Below are 15600 nucleotides of genomic sequence, written 5' to 3'. Positions count from 1 at the left end.
GGCAAATTTAAATTTTCGCCAGTGCTGTGGCGCTGCAATCTTTGGCTATGTCTTGGGCTACTCAAATATTTTACGTTTTTGATACTAAATTAACTTCTGAAGTATAATTTTTTATTGTTTTTATATTTTTCAATATATTTATTTTGTTTGTACAAAATAAAAAAAAAAATTTTTAACGATACAATAGTCTTCATTAGGCTTAACATCGACGAAAATTCAATGCGAGGTGACACGCAACGGAGAAAAATTTCAACATGGGATAGGTTAATATATTTTTTCGTACATAATTGGTTATCCGAAATATCGATTTTCCGAACAACCCCAGTCCCCAATTAATTCGGATAATCGACGCTCTACTGTAATAAATATAAATATATTAAATATAAATTCTTATTATATTTTGATCCATTGTTTCTTAATTATCCTTCCATTAAAAGTGTAAGACTAGACAAAAATGACAAGAACAGAATATCAATCAACTTTTTAAGCATTTGTGCATGATCCAATTTTTGAATTCTTAGCAAAATTACAAACTGTTAAAAACGTTTAATTATACATTAAATAAAGCCTGATAAATTATTCTGTATATTTGAAGACATTCAAAGAACCTCACCTTATCTTTCGAATTGAGAACCACAGCAGCTTGAGGAGGTACGCGAACAACGAGATGCGATAGAGTGGCCGAATGTATTGGCAACCAAACACGAGCCGGTAGGTTGAGGTTTAACATGGACAATTCGGCTTGCAATATTTGAGCTGAAATTGAGACATTTTTAATTTCCAATTAATTCAAATTACAAAATCTTAATATTTAAATTTATAAATTATTCAAGACAAAGATTTTAAATAAGTAAGTTTAAAAAATTAATTCACATTTGTAACAACAATAACTATAGATTTTGGTTATCTAAGAAAACTGTTTCAGAATATTGATTATTCATATTGGTACAAATGGAACAATAGACAATTTCCTTTTACCCCTAATGCTAATGTTGCCAAGTCCAGATTAGAAATTCCCAGTTTTACTGAACATATTAAATACTTTGACCATTTACTTTTATACAAATACTTCCATGGTTCTATTCATTCTGATTGGCTGTGCCAAAGAGTTCTGCCACAAGTTACTTGTAACCAAACTTGTTTATTTACCCCATCTTTTAGGCTTTCCATTTCTTTCAGATCATTTTTCTACCAATCTGTTCAGAATATAGGCTATGTGGAACAATCTCTACACAAATATTTTCTACATTTTAAACACATTTGTAAATGGTTACATTTTTTAATCATTCATCTTTATTTATGTTTAGTTTTTATCATGTATTTTGATTATTATCCTTTTTTTAATTTATTTGTATTTTAATCTTTTGTTATGGGTGTAATTTTTGGGGAGGATATCAATTGTCTTATGACATTTCCTTTTGTATATGCAATAAAAAAAATAAATAAATTTTATTTATCACTCTTGAAGAAATTCACTCATGTACTAGTATAAATTAGTTTGTAGAACAATTTGCATAGATATAATAGAAAATCTTTAGAACAAACAATTATATAATTTTATAGCAAAATATAAAGGGGGAAAAATAAATATACAATAAATGACAAAGTTCCTAAAGTCAACATTGTCATACTGGTAACTTACTGAATAAAATTCTGTTGTTCCTTAATTCAACGCTAAGATAACAGTAGGTGCTTGCACGCATTCTAAAAAAATCAAATTTTTGCTACTACAAAGATACAGTAGAGCTACTAAATGAATGTTCTTTGAAGTGTTCTGTCTGATCTGTACAGTCTTCAATGTCTCATCTGGTCTTGTATTATACATATGGAATTCAGTGAGAATTAACATATACACATTTCTAAAGACAATGTAATTTTTTGTACTGATTTGCACTTCATTGTAGGTATCATACCAATGACATAGAAACTTACTGAATGTTGCATTTAGATACTGAACAAGCAGGAAACTGTCTTAAATAGCTGTGGTTTTGTTCTCTTAACTTAAACATAGAAAGGGAACACAGTAGAAAAGTTAACTAGGACATTGTGCTACTTTGTCGTATTGCAATAGAACTGAGGTGGAGCTGCAAAGAAAGAAATGATCCTTGTACCTGATGGTTGCAGACGGTCAAACTTTGCACTCATTGCCATAAAAGAATATATCCCCATACTTGCTGGCCACAGGAGCGGTAATCCTTGCACTTGCTGAAATGTCCATTAACTCTGATCAAGATGATGTCTTGATCAGAATTAATGGACACACTCAAAATGTTTAACTCTATTGATTTTATCAAACATAAATTTTTGAAATTAATGTTTATTAATAAAATGAACACTGCTTACATTTTGGCAATCATTTTTAAATTGTTAAACAGTATATTTTTACAGATTTCATTAAGATCAAGAATTCATCAAGATTCTGAATTAAATTAGATTAGCTAATTAGTGAATAATAAAAAAATTATTTTCAGATCTTTAATAATTTTTCTTCTACTACACTAAATTCATTGATGTTTTCATTTAGATTTACAGACAAATTAAATATCAAATTTCTGGAAAATTATCTTACGATCTGTGTATGAAATGCAACCATCCAGCAAAATTTTTTGACAGTTGTTTCAATTAGTGAAAAATGTGTCAGATTAATTATAAACAATACAAAAACCTTGCTACAAACTAATGAGATATTGTGTAATGCAAGTCAGATTATTTATCAGTTCTACTGACATAACTGTTTAAAAAAATAATTTGTGTTAAGTGTTAATTGGTGATCACATACAATAGCTGTAATCTTCCATACCTACTACTTTATTTTCAGACATTTTTTGCAGATGGAACTTAGTTATGCTTCCATAATATCGTCATGCTACACGTTATCCATCTGTGTAAAAATTTCAATAAAAATTTTCCACTTATTAAAAACACCTAAAAAAACTGCTAAATTTGCTGCCTTGCACATGCAATCATCCACAGTTTTTTTCACAAGACTGCAAGCAAATGTGTTGATTTTCTGCTCTGACATAAATTGTGAGAGATGTCACAGATGTCTCTCATAATTACCAGAAAAAATAGTCATAATGTCATGGATGTTTGTCAGCTATGTGTGATGTAATATGGCAGTCTGCAAGACACTATGACCTTGAATGCTCATCTCTGTAAAATAGCCTTGGGCACAATGACCTTCAACAATTTAAAATGTTTTTACAGCTTTATTTCATGTCTAAAAAACAGAAAAATAAATTTCTGGTCCTTCTGACAAACACCTAAGCCTCCCATCATTTATTTCCAGCTGAACTCATTTCACATTAGCCCATGCTATTGCAAAATTTTGAGAATTCCTATGAGAGCTCTTAAAAGGACACTGTTCTGTAAACAAAATAATATCTCAAACTAACAACATATGATGATGAAATTTTGTATGTGCTGAGAAGACATTACAGGATTTTTTAGAATTGTCAAATTGGAGGAATGGCAATTATGTGCAGCATAATTATGCATGAAAAAAAAATCAGCAGAAAATTGTTATCTTATGGAAATGCCTTATGTACACATTAAGAAAAAAAAAAACACAAAAAAATAAATCATCATCATGTCATGAATATTTTAAAACAGATTGATTACTGTAAAGACGAAATTATTTTTATATTACTAATTTTTCTAAATAGAAATTTCAGATTTCATAACATTTTCTGAATAATAAAATTCAAATTTATTATTACAAGGATTGGCAACCTTTCAGCAGTGTTGTGCTGAACCCAAGTTAGTATTATTCAAATTGATCCTACCAATTTTGTTATATATATTATCAAAATTGGCCCTGTTATAATGGACTTCAAAAATATATAATTTTGTAGTTAAGTTGTTAATTGAATTGTTCTTTTATGTGAAGTGTATGCACAACATGTAGATGGCAACATGGAGCCTAAATGCATATACTTTAATATAAATATACAAGCAAGAGATTCATTTTTAAGTACCATGGCTTACACTTAACTGTAGCTTCCATTTAAGTATATAATTAATAATTTGGCTGCTATCTAAAAAAATTGCAGACCTGTAAATTCCCATTGTCATCCAACTGTCTGTCCACCTGTCTTAATCTCAAGAATGGAGTTACATAGATGAAAGCTGAAACGATATATGGAAAGCTTAGTGGCATGAGGCACCAATTAACTATGTACAAACTTCTGATGTAAACTGGAAGTCATGTTATTTCAGGAATCTACAAGGTGGCCAATATTGACCTTCAAGAGTTGATAAAACATTTTTTGGGTGTTGAAAATTTTTGGGGCTAATTGAAAATAGTTCATTAAAAATTATGAGTCCAATAGGTATGTATATGACAGTTCAAGATGACGTAAATCTGCACAATATAAGTAGATCTAGTCTATGAAAACAACATTTGAATTAATTAATATTTGCTCATCAGATTTATTTATTAATTATTATTATTAACTGTTATAAAACAAGAAGAAGGGATTGATAATATTTGAAGGGGTCAACAGCCTAAAGTTTACAAAATTCTACTCTACACCAATATTCATATTTAGCACAGAACAAAGTTTTATCATAGAAAAACAATAAAAGTATGCTGTTATTAATGAAAATATTAACAAACACTAATAAATTACTTTCACTTTAAATAATTAAAAATGCCTTTTTTATTTTATTAATTTTTATCAATTTGGCATCAATGCACTACATATATTTCTGCATTACTACTACTGATAATTACTTAGTAGTTACACATTTATGTTTAACTCACATTAAGTTAAATATTTTAAATTTATAAAAAGGGATTTGAAGATTTACAGATTTGAAGTATACGGTAAATATGATCACTATGTTTGTCAACTTTGATTTGTATTCTTAGCTAATTACTTTATTTCTTAATTACAGTTATTGTATGATTAGATGATCATATTATATTTATGATAGTATGCTGTATAATAATATTAATTTTAATGGCATTTTCCAAGTTAGTTTTGTGATAGTTTTTAAAATATTAAAATAGTATTTCAATTTAAACAATAGGTAGAGAATTGAAACCCAAAATTGATTAAGACAAAAATTACTATAATGGTATCTGTAACATTATTAAAAAACAATAATTATGTCAAATATCAGAACATTTGATAAATGACATTCTAGTGTTTTTTAATAAAAAAAAACAATGCATTAAAACAAATTTTTTCATTAAGAAAAAAACAATATGTTTACTCTCTTACATGAAACAAGTTACTCACTTTTTAGTTCTTTAGTAGGGACGGCTTGCAACCGAAGGCCAATATTAATTAAAGCCTTTACAAATTCTTGTTCTGGAGCAAGTCTTGGAGCCTGAAATCATTAAAAGTTGTTTTAATTACTGGTAAAATAACAGTAAATATTAACTAACAACAATAGTGGACATAAAGACATACAGAAAGTATTTAATGATCACTTACATTTTTTTACCAAAAGCAAACTTAACTAACCTGACAGTGACATTCTATTTTAATTCCTTTCAGATCACTAAATACACCTTCACAACTATCAAAACAGGTACATCTGTTATCAAATGCATGACCAGAAGATAATTCGCCTAGTGCAATTTTATTGGGTTGTTCTATACTACTGGAACATCTTCTTAATCCACAACTTTCTAGAGACAGCCCTAAAAATATTGAAGTGTTATTTTGACAATTCAAATATTGAAAAAAATTTTAATAAGTATATTTTTAAAGGTCAGAAAATTAAAAATTACCTGTTGCGTCAGAAAGAGAACGATGATGAGTCTTTTTGGAGGGAGATAAAATAGGACTTGTCGATGACAAGTTACTATTGAATGCATTAGTAACAGAACGAGGCCTAAAGTAATTACAAAACTAATAAATATAAGATAATTTTCAATTATATATTAATTAACATATAAATTTTCTCAAATATTTCATAATACTCATAAGTATTATTAACACAAAAATATATTTTATTAAATGTAAACAATTAAAAATTAAATGCAATAATCAGTACCTCTAACCTTAATTCCTGTTTTAATTTTCTTAAGCATAATGAAGCAAAAGATAATCTTATTTTCATATATTTATTAAACAAACGTTAAATATGAAAACAATAACATCGTCAGGGGTCAAAAAGATGTTTGAAAAATAAATATTGTCTTATATATTACAATTACATTAATATAATAATAATAAAGTTGTTTTATATAATACCCAGATCAACTGTACTGTGAATAAAAATCAGAAAAATGGTTGTGTGTGACCCAACCTAATGTAAATTGAATTCATTATAATCCTGAAATAATTATTAAGTGAAATAATCAAATGATCAAGTTTATTAAAAAACAGAACACATAACTGTGCCATATAAACTGTGTTCACCTAAATAACACCCAGGAAAAGTTAAACACGTGTTTGGTTCAAGCAGATACTTTAATACTCAATTTACAAATAAAATCATTTATTTATTTAAACAGATTTGACAGTTAATAACTGAATAATAATAATAAAAATTCAAGTTTATTTTGCACTAATATTTTCAAAGTTTTAAAATGTTTCATGTTCAAATGCATTAATATTCTTGAATTTAGAGCTATAAACTAGTTACAGATTCAAATCTGAATGTTGAGAAGATTGAAGATGAAATATCTTAAAGCTTTGAAACATTAAATGTAAAATAAACAAACCTTATTACTTTAGTTTTTGTTTTAGATCAATTATTGATTGTAAGAGTTGAAGCTACTTAAGATTTCATATTTGTTATTAATATCAAACAGATGGGATTGAAGAAGGATGTAACTGAATCCATGAAGTATTAAAAACTTTATTTTGTCTTAATTCCTGATTTCAAAAGGAAACATATTAATTAAAATTGACACTTTACATAATTTTTTGTTTATAACACTAATCTGCATTTGAAAATACTCACAAAATTACCAACTGAACTAAAAATTTTGCTATTGTATATAATCATTTTGAATATTTAATTGAAGAAGAGTATATTCATAAATCATTTGTAAACAACTTAATATTCACGTGTGTTTAAAAGAAAATTTCATTTTTCCTTACATGTATGAATGTGTTTAATGTTTTCATCTTTATTGAATGATTAAATGTTTTCAAATCAGTACAACAATCGATCATTATCTTGATTTTACTTTATGTTTATATGTAAAAAAAATAAAAATAAACTAGATATGACTCTATNTAGTAATTTTCGTTGTTTTCTTAAGAATAAAACTTAAACAATTTTTTTTAATTTTTAAGAAATATTTTTGTTTATTTTACTATTGTTTATTGTTATAATTAATCGAACGAATTAAGAATTTAGTGTATTTTTTGAGAGAGGAAAAGCGGGTAAGATTTCCGGATTTAGTGGATAAATGTTGCAGGGGAGGGTTCGAAATGTGGCTATTTACTTCTCAGTCTTTTATCTCTCGAACAACTTCAGTCAATTTGGGAATAAGAGAGGAAACACAAGAAAGTGCCTATTGATCCGGGTCTTGATTAGAGCACCTTGTTATCAGCAGCTACCTCTTGGTCAAGTGCTTATAATCCCATCTAGAAAATTCGTGTACGGAATAGTCTATTTCCACAATTTTAGCCTTTTTTTTTTAACCCTTTGTTTTCTATCCATTCTTATAATTAAAACTTTAAATTCTTCCTTTAGGGGATGAAAAATAAATACTCCTTTTTATTCCGTGATTAACGTTTTTCGATAATCGCCTAATGTTGTTACGGGGAAGTAACTTTTTGGGCAATGCATTAAACCGGAAACAATTTCATTAAAGCACGGATAAATTGTTAAATGCCCAGATTTTAAAGTCATTTAATGCGTAATTAACAAGTAAATTTTCTTTCTTTCCTTTTATGTTTTTTTTTACTAACGAAAGTTTACCGAACGAGTCAAAAGTAAATAAACCAATGGAAAAGTTGGTAAATTTCTTTTTGTTTATCAATGCAAACGTTATAAAATAGACCTACTGAATTTTTTTGCAAATTAAACTTAATGGGTAATTAGTAAATTATCTCTTTACTTTTTGGTTGCGACAAGAATTCGAAAAAAAAATAAAATAAAAATAAACTAGATATGACTCTATCAAATCGATTCTTCCATTATTAAATATAGTCTAATTTAGTATATTTTTATTAAATGATAGAATATTTGCTTATTAACATGAAAAATAACTATCCATTTTCTACTCTTCTCTAATGGGTTGAAGATACTCATACTAGAAGACATATGGTACTCATTTATTTTTGACTAAATCCTAAACAGTAATTGGAAAAAAAAAATCTATTACAAAATCTGCATGTTATTATTTATTCTTGTGAAAATGATCTCTAAATTTTATTTTAAAAGCTGATTAAATAAAAACTGTACATAAAAAAATTAAATTTTGATACAGAATTGTGAGAATTACCTCAATTCTTCAGACAAAATCAGTGATTTCATCTTTGCACCCTGCGATCTTCGACGAGGAATACAACTGTCTGCACAAAAAGCAGACAACAACCATGCTAACTGGAGGGAGAATTCCACACTATTCCTACATCTGAAAAGCACAAAAAACAAACAATTAAAATCAGTAATCTCATAAAAACTATCAAGATTAAAATATGAATATATATTACCTATAAACAAGATATGGATGGATTGCTTCTGCAAGATCAGCATGGTGAACATATAAACTCACAAGCTGAGGAAGGTAGAAATCGACTTCTTTATCACTGAAGCTAAACATACGATTACCTGTAAAAATATTCAAAATGCATTTAAAACTTCTTGTAGTAACTTACTATTTAATTATTTAAGGTTATTTCAATGCATTTGACAAGCTTTCAAACAATCAATCATTTTTAGTTTGTCTTTTGAATCAATTTTGCAATTTTTAATGCCAAAGACAATTTGTTTTCTGTTTTTATACATCTTAGTGTGAGTCTATTTTATCTTTTTATTGTCATAAAAGTTTGATTTTATAACAATATTCTTGTATTTTATCAATCTGTACCAAAGAGGGGTGTTATCAAAGCTTTTGGTTATCCAAAGAACTCTTGGTCTATAGACCAAGTCCTTATACTTAAAATAAGAATTTAACTCATTCATATATCTTGCATATACAAATGATCTGCACATGTTGTGCTTAGTTTAGTTATTAAAAATTTTGAATTTTAAATAAATAATTTCTGGAAGAAAAAGTCAACACACAACTATTTGTCATGTAGATGAGTTAACAGTTAAGTTACCTAGATCTCTGTCTAAATTTAAAACTTCCAGATCTGTATTGAGTTAGGTCATACGCCAAGCAGGTTGTCACTACGCAAATTAAATATGTGTGTACATCTTTCCATGGCTCTAAGCTGACTTAAGCTTACCACAGCATGGTTTATATGTACAGTACATATATACAGAGTAAACCATAACACACTTTTTTAATATATCTAAAGCTGGTTTTTTTAGATAGAATTATTAATTATATTACAAACTTTCTATGATTTTATTTACTAATTTTAAACTAAGTTAATTAATAATTAAAAGATTTGTATTAGTAGGAAGTATATAGGTAGAGTTGAATTCTGATTAAGTGAAACTTGTTTCATTAAAGTTCTTGTGCTTTATCTGATGTAAACAGTGAAAGAGTATTTAATCAACAAAGATAAGGAAACGTAGTAGAGTACATTTGTTTTGCAAATCTTGATGAAGTGATGCTGAGTACTTAAAAGGAGCTCTAGAAATTTTTAAAATAATTATTTCTGTGACTTTTCACAACAATAGAATTTTAATTGTAATCATAACAAACAGAATATGAACAGTCTCCAATGTTAAAAATCACAAAATTGAGTCAAAAGACAAGCTGTTATTTACAAGATCTTACTTGCAAACATTTTTGATAATTAACACATCATCAACTGTGTCTTTCGATTCAATTTTGCAATTTTTAATGCTAAAGACAGTTGTCTTGTTAAACAACCAAAAGCCCTATATATATATATATATATATAGCCAAACAATCGCCTTAAATACTCCAGCTATAAATTCTGAGATTGTGGGTTCAAGTCCCACCCTGGGCCACTTCTTTTCATCCAGATGATTCTAAATTATTTAAAAATTATAATTATTAATTTAGATAAGAGATAGTGCCTAATGTCTACCTCTAGTAGCAAAGTACTTAGTATTAATTATTAAAATTAGCAGATTTATAGCCCAAGTATCCAAGTATTTAAGACAATTGTTTGGCTATGTATCTATGGTTATCTTGTTGTAATACTTGGTGTAAATCCATTTTATCTTTTTTATCATCATATACAACTTTGATTTTTTAACAATATTCTTCTATTTTATCAATCACTTTGTATCAAAGAGTTGACATTATCAAAGCTTTTGGTTATGCAAGGAAATCTTGGTCCATACTAATTTTAATACAGTAGAGCGTCGCTTATCCGAAACGTCCGTTATCTGAAAGCATTCCAGTCGGCAAATTTAAATTTTCGCTAGTGCTGTGGCGCTGCAATCTTCGGCTATTTCTTGGGCTACTCAAATATTTTACGTTTTTGATACTAAATTAACATCTGAAGTATAATTTTTTTGTTTTTATATTTTTCAATAAATTTATTTTGTTTGTACAAAATAAAAAAATAATTTTTAACAATACAATAGTCTTCGTTAGGCTTAACATTGACGAAAATTCAACACAAAGCGACACGCAACGGAGAGAAATTTCAACATGGGATAAATTAATATATTTTTTCGTACATGATTTGTTATCTTAAAAATAAGTTATCCGAACCACCCCAGTCCCCAATTGATTCAGATAAACGACGCGCTACTGTAATTGAAATTCTGCAGTATTTGTATTTCATTTCTGATATTCATAATGCAAGATAACAATACATTAGCTTCTGAACATATTAAAGTTTATCATATGGTTGTTTGTTGTCAAAGGTTCATAGGAGTTCTTGGTAGGGCAATGTAAAAATTCTATATTGAAGAGAGGTTAAATGATCCTAAAACATGTTTATGGCTATTGAATGGTAATTTATGAAATAATGATGTTTGACAAGGCAAGTGTCATTTTGGACTAATTACTTTCTATAGGAAACTATGTAAAATAATGCTATATGCAATGGTATTGAATCTTCTCTGATTTGAATTGTGAATATTATGTTATATAAAAAAAATTTAAGTTTAAATTGTGTTTTTTGTGTTTTATTATTAATCATTTAAATCTAATACTGTTCATAGCCAGGTTGTCAAGACAAAATCATTATTTTGCCATCTGAGAAATTTAAATCCAAGTCTGAGTCAGAACCTCAAAAATATAGTTTCATTTGGAATATTTTCATCACATGGCTATCCTATTGTGAATATAACAAACAACTATGATTGGCATAAAGGATAAGCCCTTCAGTGTATGTAGGTAGAGAAAGTGAAAAGAATTTCATATTGTCTTTTTAAATAAACTTGTTATTATATTATTTTGTTTAGTTTAAATAAATATCTAAAATATCTCATTCATTCTGCCCTTAAATTTTGCTGCTTTTTCATTTACTTTTTCATGTCTAATGATAAATTAATACTACTCACCAATGTAAGTCTGGACGCCAGATTCTTTAGAATTAAAGAGGTAGGTTATAGCTATGGACATGTCAAACAGTTTCGACTCGAATAACCGCAGTAGCCAGGATTCTCTTGGCGGCGGCTTCTTAGACATCACAACAGTTGAATTTTCGGAATTACAAACAGAATTTTGGTATTCTCGCATTTCAGTTTTGGTCTGCAACGGCATGGAGAAGTCAACGACTATGCCGGAGGATTCGGCCACTTTGCCGTTTCGGTCACCGTCGTCTGAATTGAAAATTCCGCTGTCGTCCGAGGCCAAACTAGTTCTGTCTGTGTCCTTTGGTCCAGGAGTGGTCAGAGAGTATAACTGATTAGACGAACAAGAAGATGAAATTTCCAAAGAAATATCTTTAGACTGCAGAGAATGATTATTTAGCACTGGTCCTTTGCCTTCGGGAATTTGTTGAAGAACGGAATCTAAGCTACGATTTCTATGATGTGTCTGAATGTTTGTATGTGGTGTCCGATAGTCTAAGCTGTAGTTGCGCTGATGACAGAGAGAACCTGCGTTTTTCCTTGTGAAGGGAGGCACGCGCGATGAACCATGAACTCCCACGTCTAATGTAAGACGCACTTTCTTTGCCAAAACATCTTCATTAGGAAGCTCGTTGGCCATATTGTGAACGTTTGCGTAACACTAGGAAGCCATCACAATATCATTACAAGGTAAAGACAGTTTCAAAAAATAAAGGTATACAGAACTCATCTGTAAGAAAAAAAAAAGAAAAACATTGTAAAATAAGCATTTCATTTAGTTTAAAGTATGACAAAACTTTTGAATGATCACATAAATACAAAGTATAATACTTTCATAATTTTAACTGCTTGAAATATGGATAAATTGCATGCAAAATATACTAAAAACAAAGCTTTTATTACACATTTTATAGCTGTATTCAAACTGATGGAATTTGATCTTAATTTATGTAATTTCTAAATCCCACAAAATCATTATGCAAATCAAAATTGTGTAAAATTAGCACTATAAACTCAAAAGAAAACAGGAAATTTGTATATATGAAAGCATTGTATTTATCTAAAATAGTTCATTCAACATGAATATCTTTAGGCAAATTATTTCTTACTGAAGACACTGCTTTTATGACTGGTATAAATTTATTATTTACAACTATGTGAAATGCTATATACAGTGGTACCTCAGGATACAAAATTAACCCATTCCGAAACTGAGATCGTATCATGAAAATGTCTTAAGGTGAATCATTTTTTCCCATATGATTACATGTAAAACCAAATAATTCGTTCCAACATGAAAAACACACTCAAATTAAAGCTAAATAGTACATTAAAGAAAAATAAATATATAGTAAGGAAAACACTGAAAAATGCATTTTGTATTTTTAAATATATAAATAACCATAATAGAATAATAATTGATTAAAAAAATGTAGTTTTATTTGCACTTTAACTTTGAGGATAGACGACGGTGGAGGTGTAAACTGGTGGCGGAAGAGAGGGAGAAGGGAAATGATACTAAAACTTAACTTACATAACATAATGTAACAATAACTTAAAAATAACTTAGAAACGATTAAAAAAAATTAGTGTTGTTAGGTGTATTAAATACTTGGCTCGGACATCACGCCAACAGTTAACTCAATTAAAAACATAAAAAATTTCAGACTATGAGGTGTTAATTAGAATTAAAAGAAATATTTTGAATTTGATTTCGTTGTGTTCAGGCAATTCGATTTTGAATTGCCTGAAGACGATGTACATATTTACATTGAAAGCGCTTGCAAGATTAAAATATTTCTTTTAATTCTAATTAATGCTTCATAGTCTGAAATTTTTGATGTTTTTGATTGAAAAATTAGTGTTATTTTATATATATTTTTAAAATTTTTATTCACTGCTTTTTGCTTTCTTTCCTTCACTTCCACCAGCACTTTCACTGGATAGAAGTCGCTTGGTAAAATAACTATCCAAAAAAGTTTGGCTTTGCCTACTTTTTAAAATTTTTCTAAAATGACTTGGCAAATGTCATTACTCTAAGCAGCAATACGGCCCAGTGTAAATCTTTTTGGATGTTTCTTTTCAATAAAATCAGTCACTTTCTGATATTACCTCAAGATTTCCTTTATCGAGTGAGATCCTTCTACGACGAAGCAAACAGGAGGACTAAGACCAACGAACAGAAGTGAATAAAAAATGGTGCTGCAAATTAATATAACGTTGTATGGTGAGTTTTTGTTTGTATTGTGGAGTAAAAATATATTCAAATTTCATGTCGTATCCTGAAAATTTCATATGCTGGGGCGTTCGTATCCTGAGGTACCACTGTAAATATTTTTAACATTTTTCATGGTGTAAAACTGGATATCTCATGTAAAACGGACCTTGCTTGTTGACTGAGTAAATTATTGTAAGCTTCAATTTAAACGATAAAATTAGATAAAAACTCCAAAACCTTATAATTGATGTTTTCTCATTTAAGGCAGCCTATTTTATTCAATCAGTGAATAGGGCTGGTTTTTACCTGGAACAATCTATATATCGTTAAAAAAAAATCTGTATATCATCATCACACTATTTCTAAGAATGTAACTTGAAGTTATGCCATGTAACTTGTGGAAAATGAGATAACACTTATGAAGGATTTCCAGAAATCAATTAAATCCTAAAAGAAGATGGTTTTACTGTAAAAATTCACATAATTTATAAATTTATAATTTAGTTGAAAAGTAAAACTGAGCAAAAATTTCTCTTTATATGCAGTTACATCAAATTTATCATCATTGAGTGCAATATAAAGTGGAACAATTTGAAAAAGCAAAACTTTGTTAATTTTCAAGTCTAACTTACCAAGTAAATAATTAAGTTGAGACTACTTTACATTAATTTTTGTTTGATAACTGAACATAAACACTTAACTGATATCATGATTTAGATTTAGAATATTCATTACTATTAATATCAGAATGATATTAACTTGAAGAAAATGTTATAGAAGAATAAATATTAAGTTTCAGTTATCCTTGTTTGAAATAACTGGAAGATAGTTGAATTAGTGAGTTTCATAGCTTAAAACAGTGCACATCGCTAATTAGTTGGCAAATTTCCCAAACTCTGCATATTAGTACAATAGCAAATAACTGAATTGCAATGTTACAGCATAAAATTCAATGCAAACAGTAGTTTCACCTGTCATCTTCAGTCATATTAAACAGAACTTAGTAGTAGTTCTAGTTAATTTGATTGAAACAACTTATCTATTGCAACAAAAGTACTTTTATGCTTTCCAATGTTTGTGGTTTGGTTATTGTAATTCACCATCACTAATTAGATGGTGATGTAATGGCCATCGCCATCACTAATTAGATGGTGATGGCCATTACATTCTTCATAGTAATAAAATAAACAAATATTTCACCTAACAATGTATGCTCAACAATGCTCTTTAGTAATGGTCTTATGATATGCAAGCTAACAATATTTAAAATTGTAGTCTTGTAGCATAACAATTAAGATTTCTTCAAGACCAAGTTAGTCCTGCAGCAAAAGATAAATGCCATATTATTCTTATTTATAATTCGTAAACACTTAATTTCACAGACTTAAATTTTGCATAACCTGAATGAATAATTATCATCGTTTTGTTTATTTTACTAAGCTTTAATATAAAACCTTTAAACCTTACAGAAATAAATACATTTATCTTAGTACATCATTGTGCAGGAAACTCAGTTTACAGAAGTTAAACTGGAGCTGAAAATCAATGATTGATTCTGGTTTCTAAAGATGCAACGCTTCTAGTGTCATTGAACTATAATCATAGTTACATACAATACAAAAGCTATCATGTATAACCTGCATCAAAAACACATCTTTTAAGTGACAAAATAGTTCCATAACACATACATTAAAACAGACCTTTCCCTGTAAGCATCTGCCAGAACCAGAGCTTTTATTTTCCTCATTGACAACAGATGTCTGCTAGAAAAGATCTGTTATGAGTTTACT

The 15600-nt window shown here is 28.5% G+C and overlaps 1 protein-coding gene across 4 annotated transcripts in view; it reads right to left on the bottom strand.

Annotated features, from left to right (window-relative positions):
* Nucleotides 1-535: 535 nt before the first annotated feature.
* Nucleotides 536-15600, bottom strand: part of LOC111619028 (phosphatidylinositol 4-kinase beta-like) — a 46636-nt gene continuing 31571 nt past the window's right edge. For 2 of the 4 annotated variants that reach the window (XM_023360662.1, XM_023360665.1), the window contains exons 2-8: nucleotides 11581-12322; nucleotides 8631-8748; nucleotides 8420-8551; nucleotides 5744-5847; nucleotides 5475-5653; nucleotides 5247-5337; nucleotides 536-756 (exon numbers count right to left, since the gene is read on the bottom strand). In XM_023360662.1, the coding sequence (XP_023216430.1) occupies nucleotides 551-756; nucleotides 5247-5337; nucleotides 5475-5653; nucleotides 5744-5847; nucleotides 8420-8551; nucleotides 8631-8748; nucleotides 11581-12232 (1482 nt within the window). In that variant the 5' untranslated portion in view covers nucleotides 12233-12322 and the 3' untranslated portion in view covers nucleotides 536-550. Of the gene's footprint in view, nucleotides 757-5246; nucleotides 5338-5474; nucleotides 5654-5743; nucleotides 5848-8419; nucleotides 8552-8630; nucleotides 8749-11580; nucleotides 12323-14116; nucleotides 14285-14442; nucleotides 14464-15600 lie in introns of those variants that run through there. The other 2 variants (XM_023360664.1, XM_023360663.1) reach the window with 2 other exon arrangements.

The sequence above is a fragment of the Centruroides sculpturatus genome, unplaced genomic scaffold (assembly GCF_000671375.1).
Source record: "Centruroides sculpturatus isolate CEXI.00-Female unplaced genomic scaffold, Cexi_2.0 scaffold234, whole genome shotgun sequence".
In the NCBI taxonomy this organism is placed as follows: Eukaryota; Metazoa; Arthropoda; class Arachnida; order Scorpiones; family Buthidae; genus Centruroides; species Centruroides sculpturatus.
Note: the sequence above shows the minus strand (reverse complement) of the source record. Positions and strands in the feature narration are given on the sequence as shown.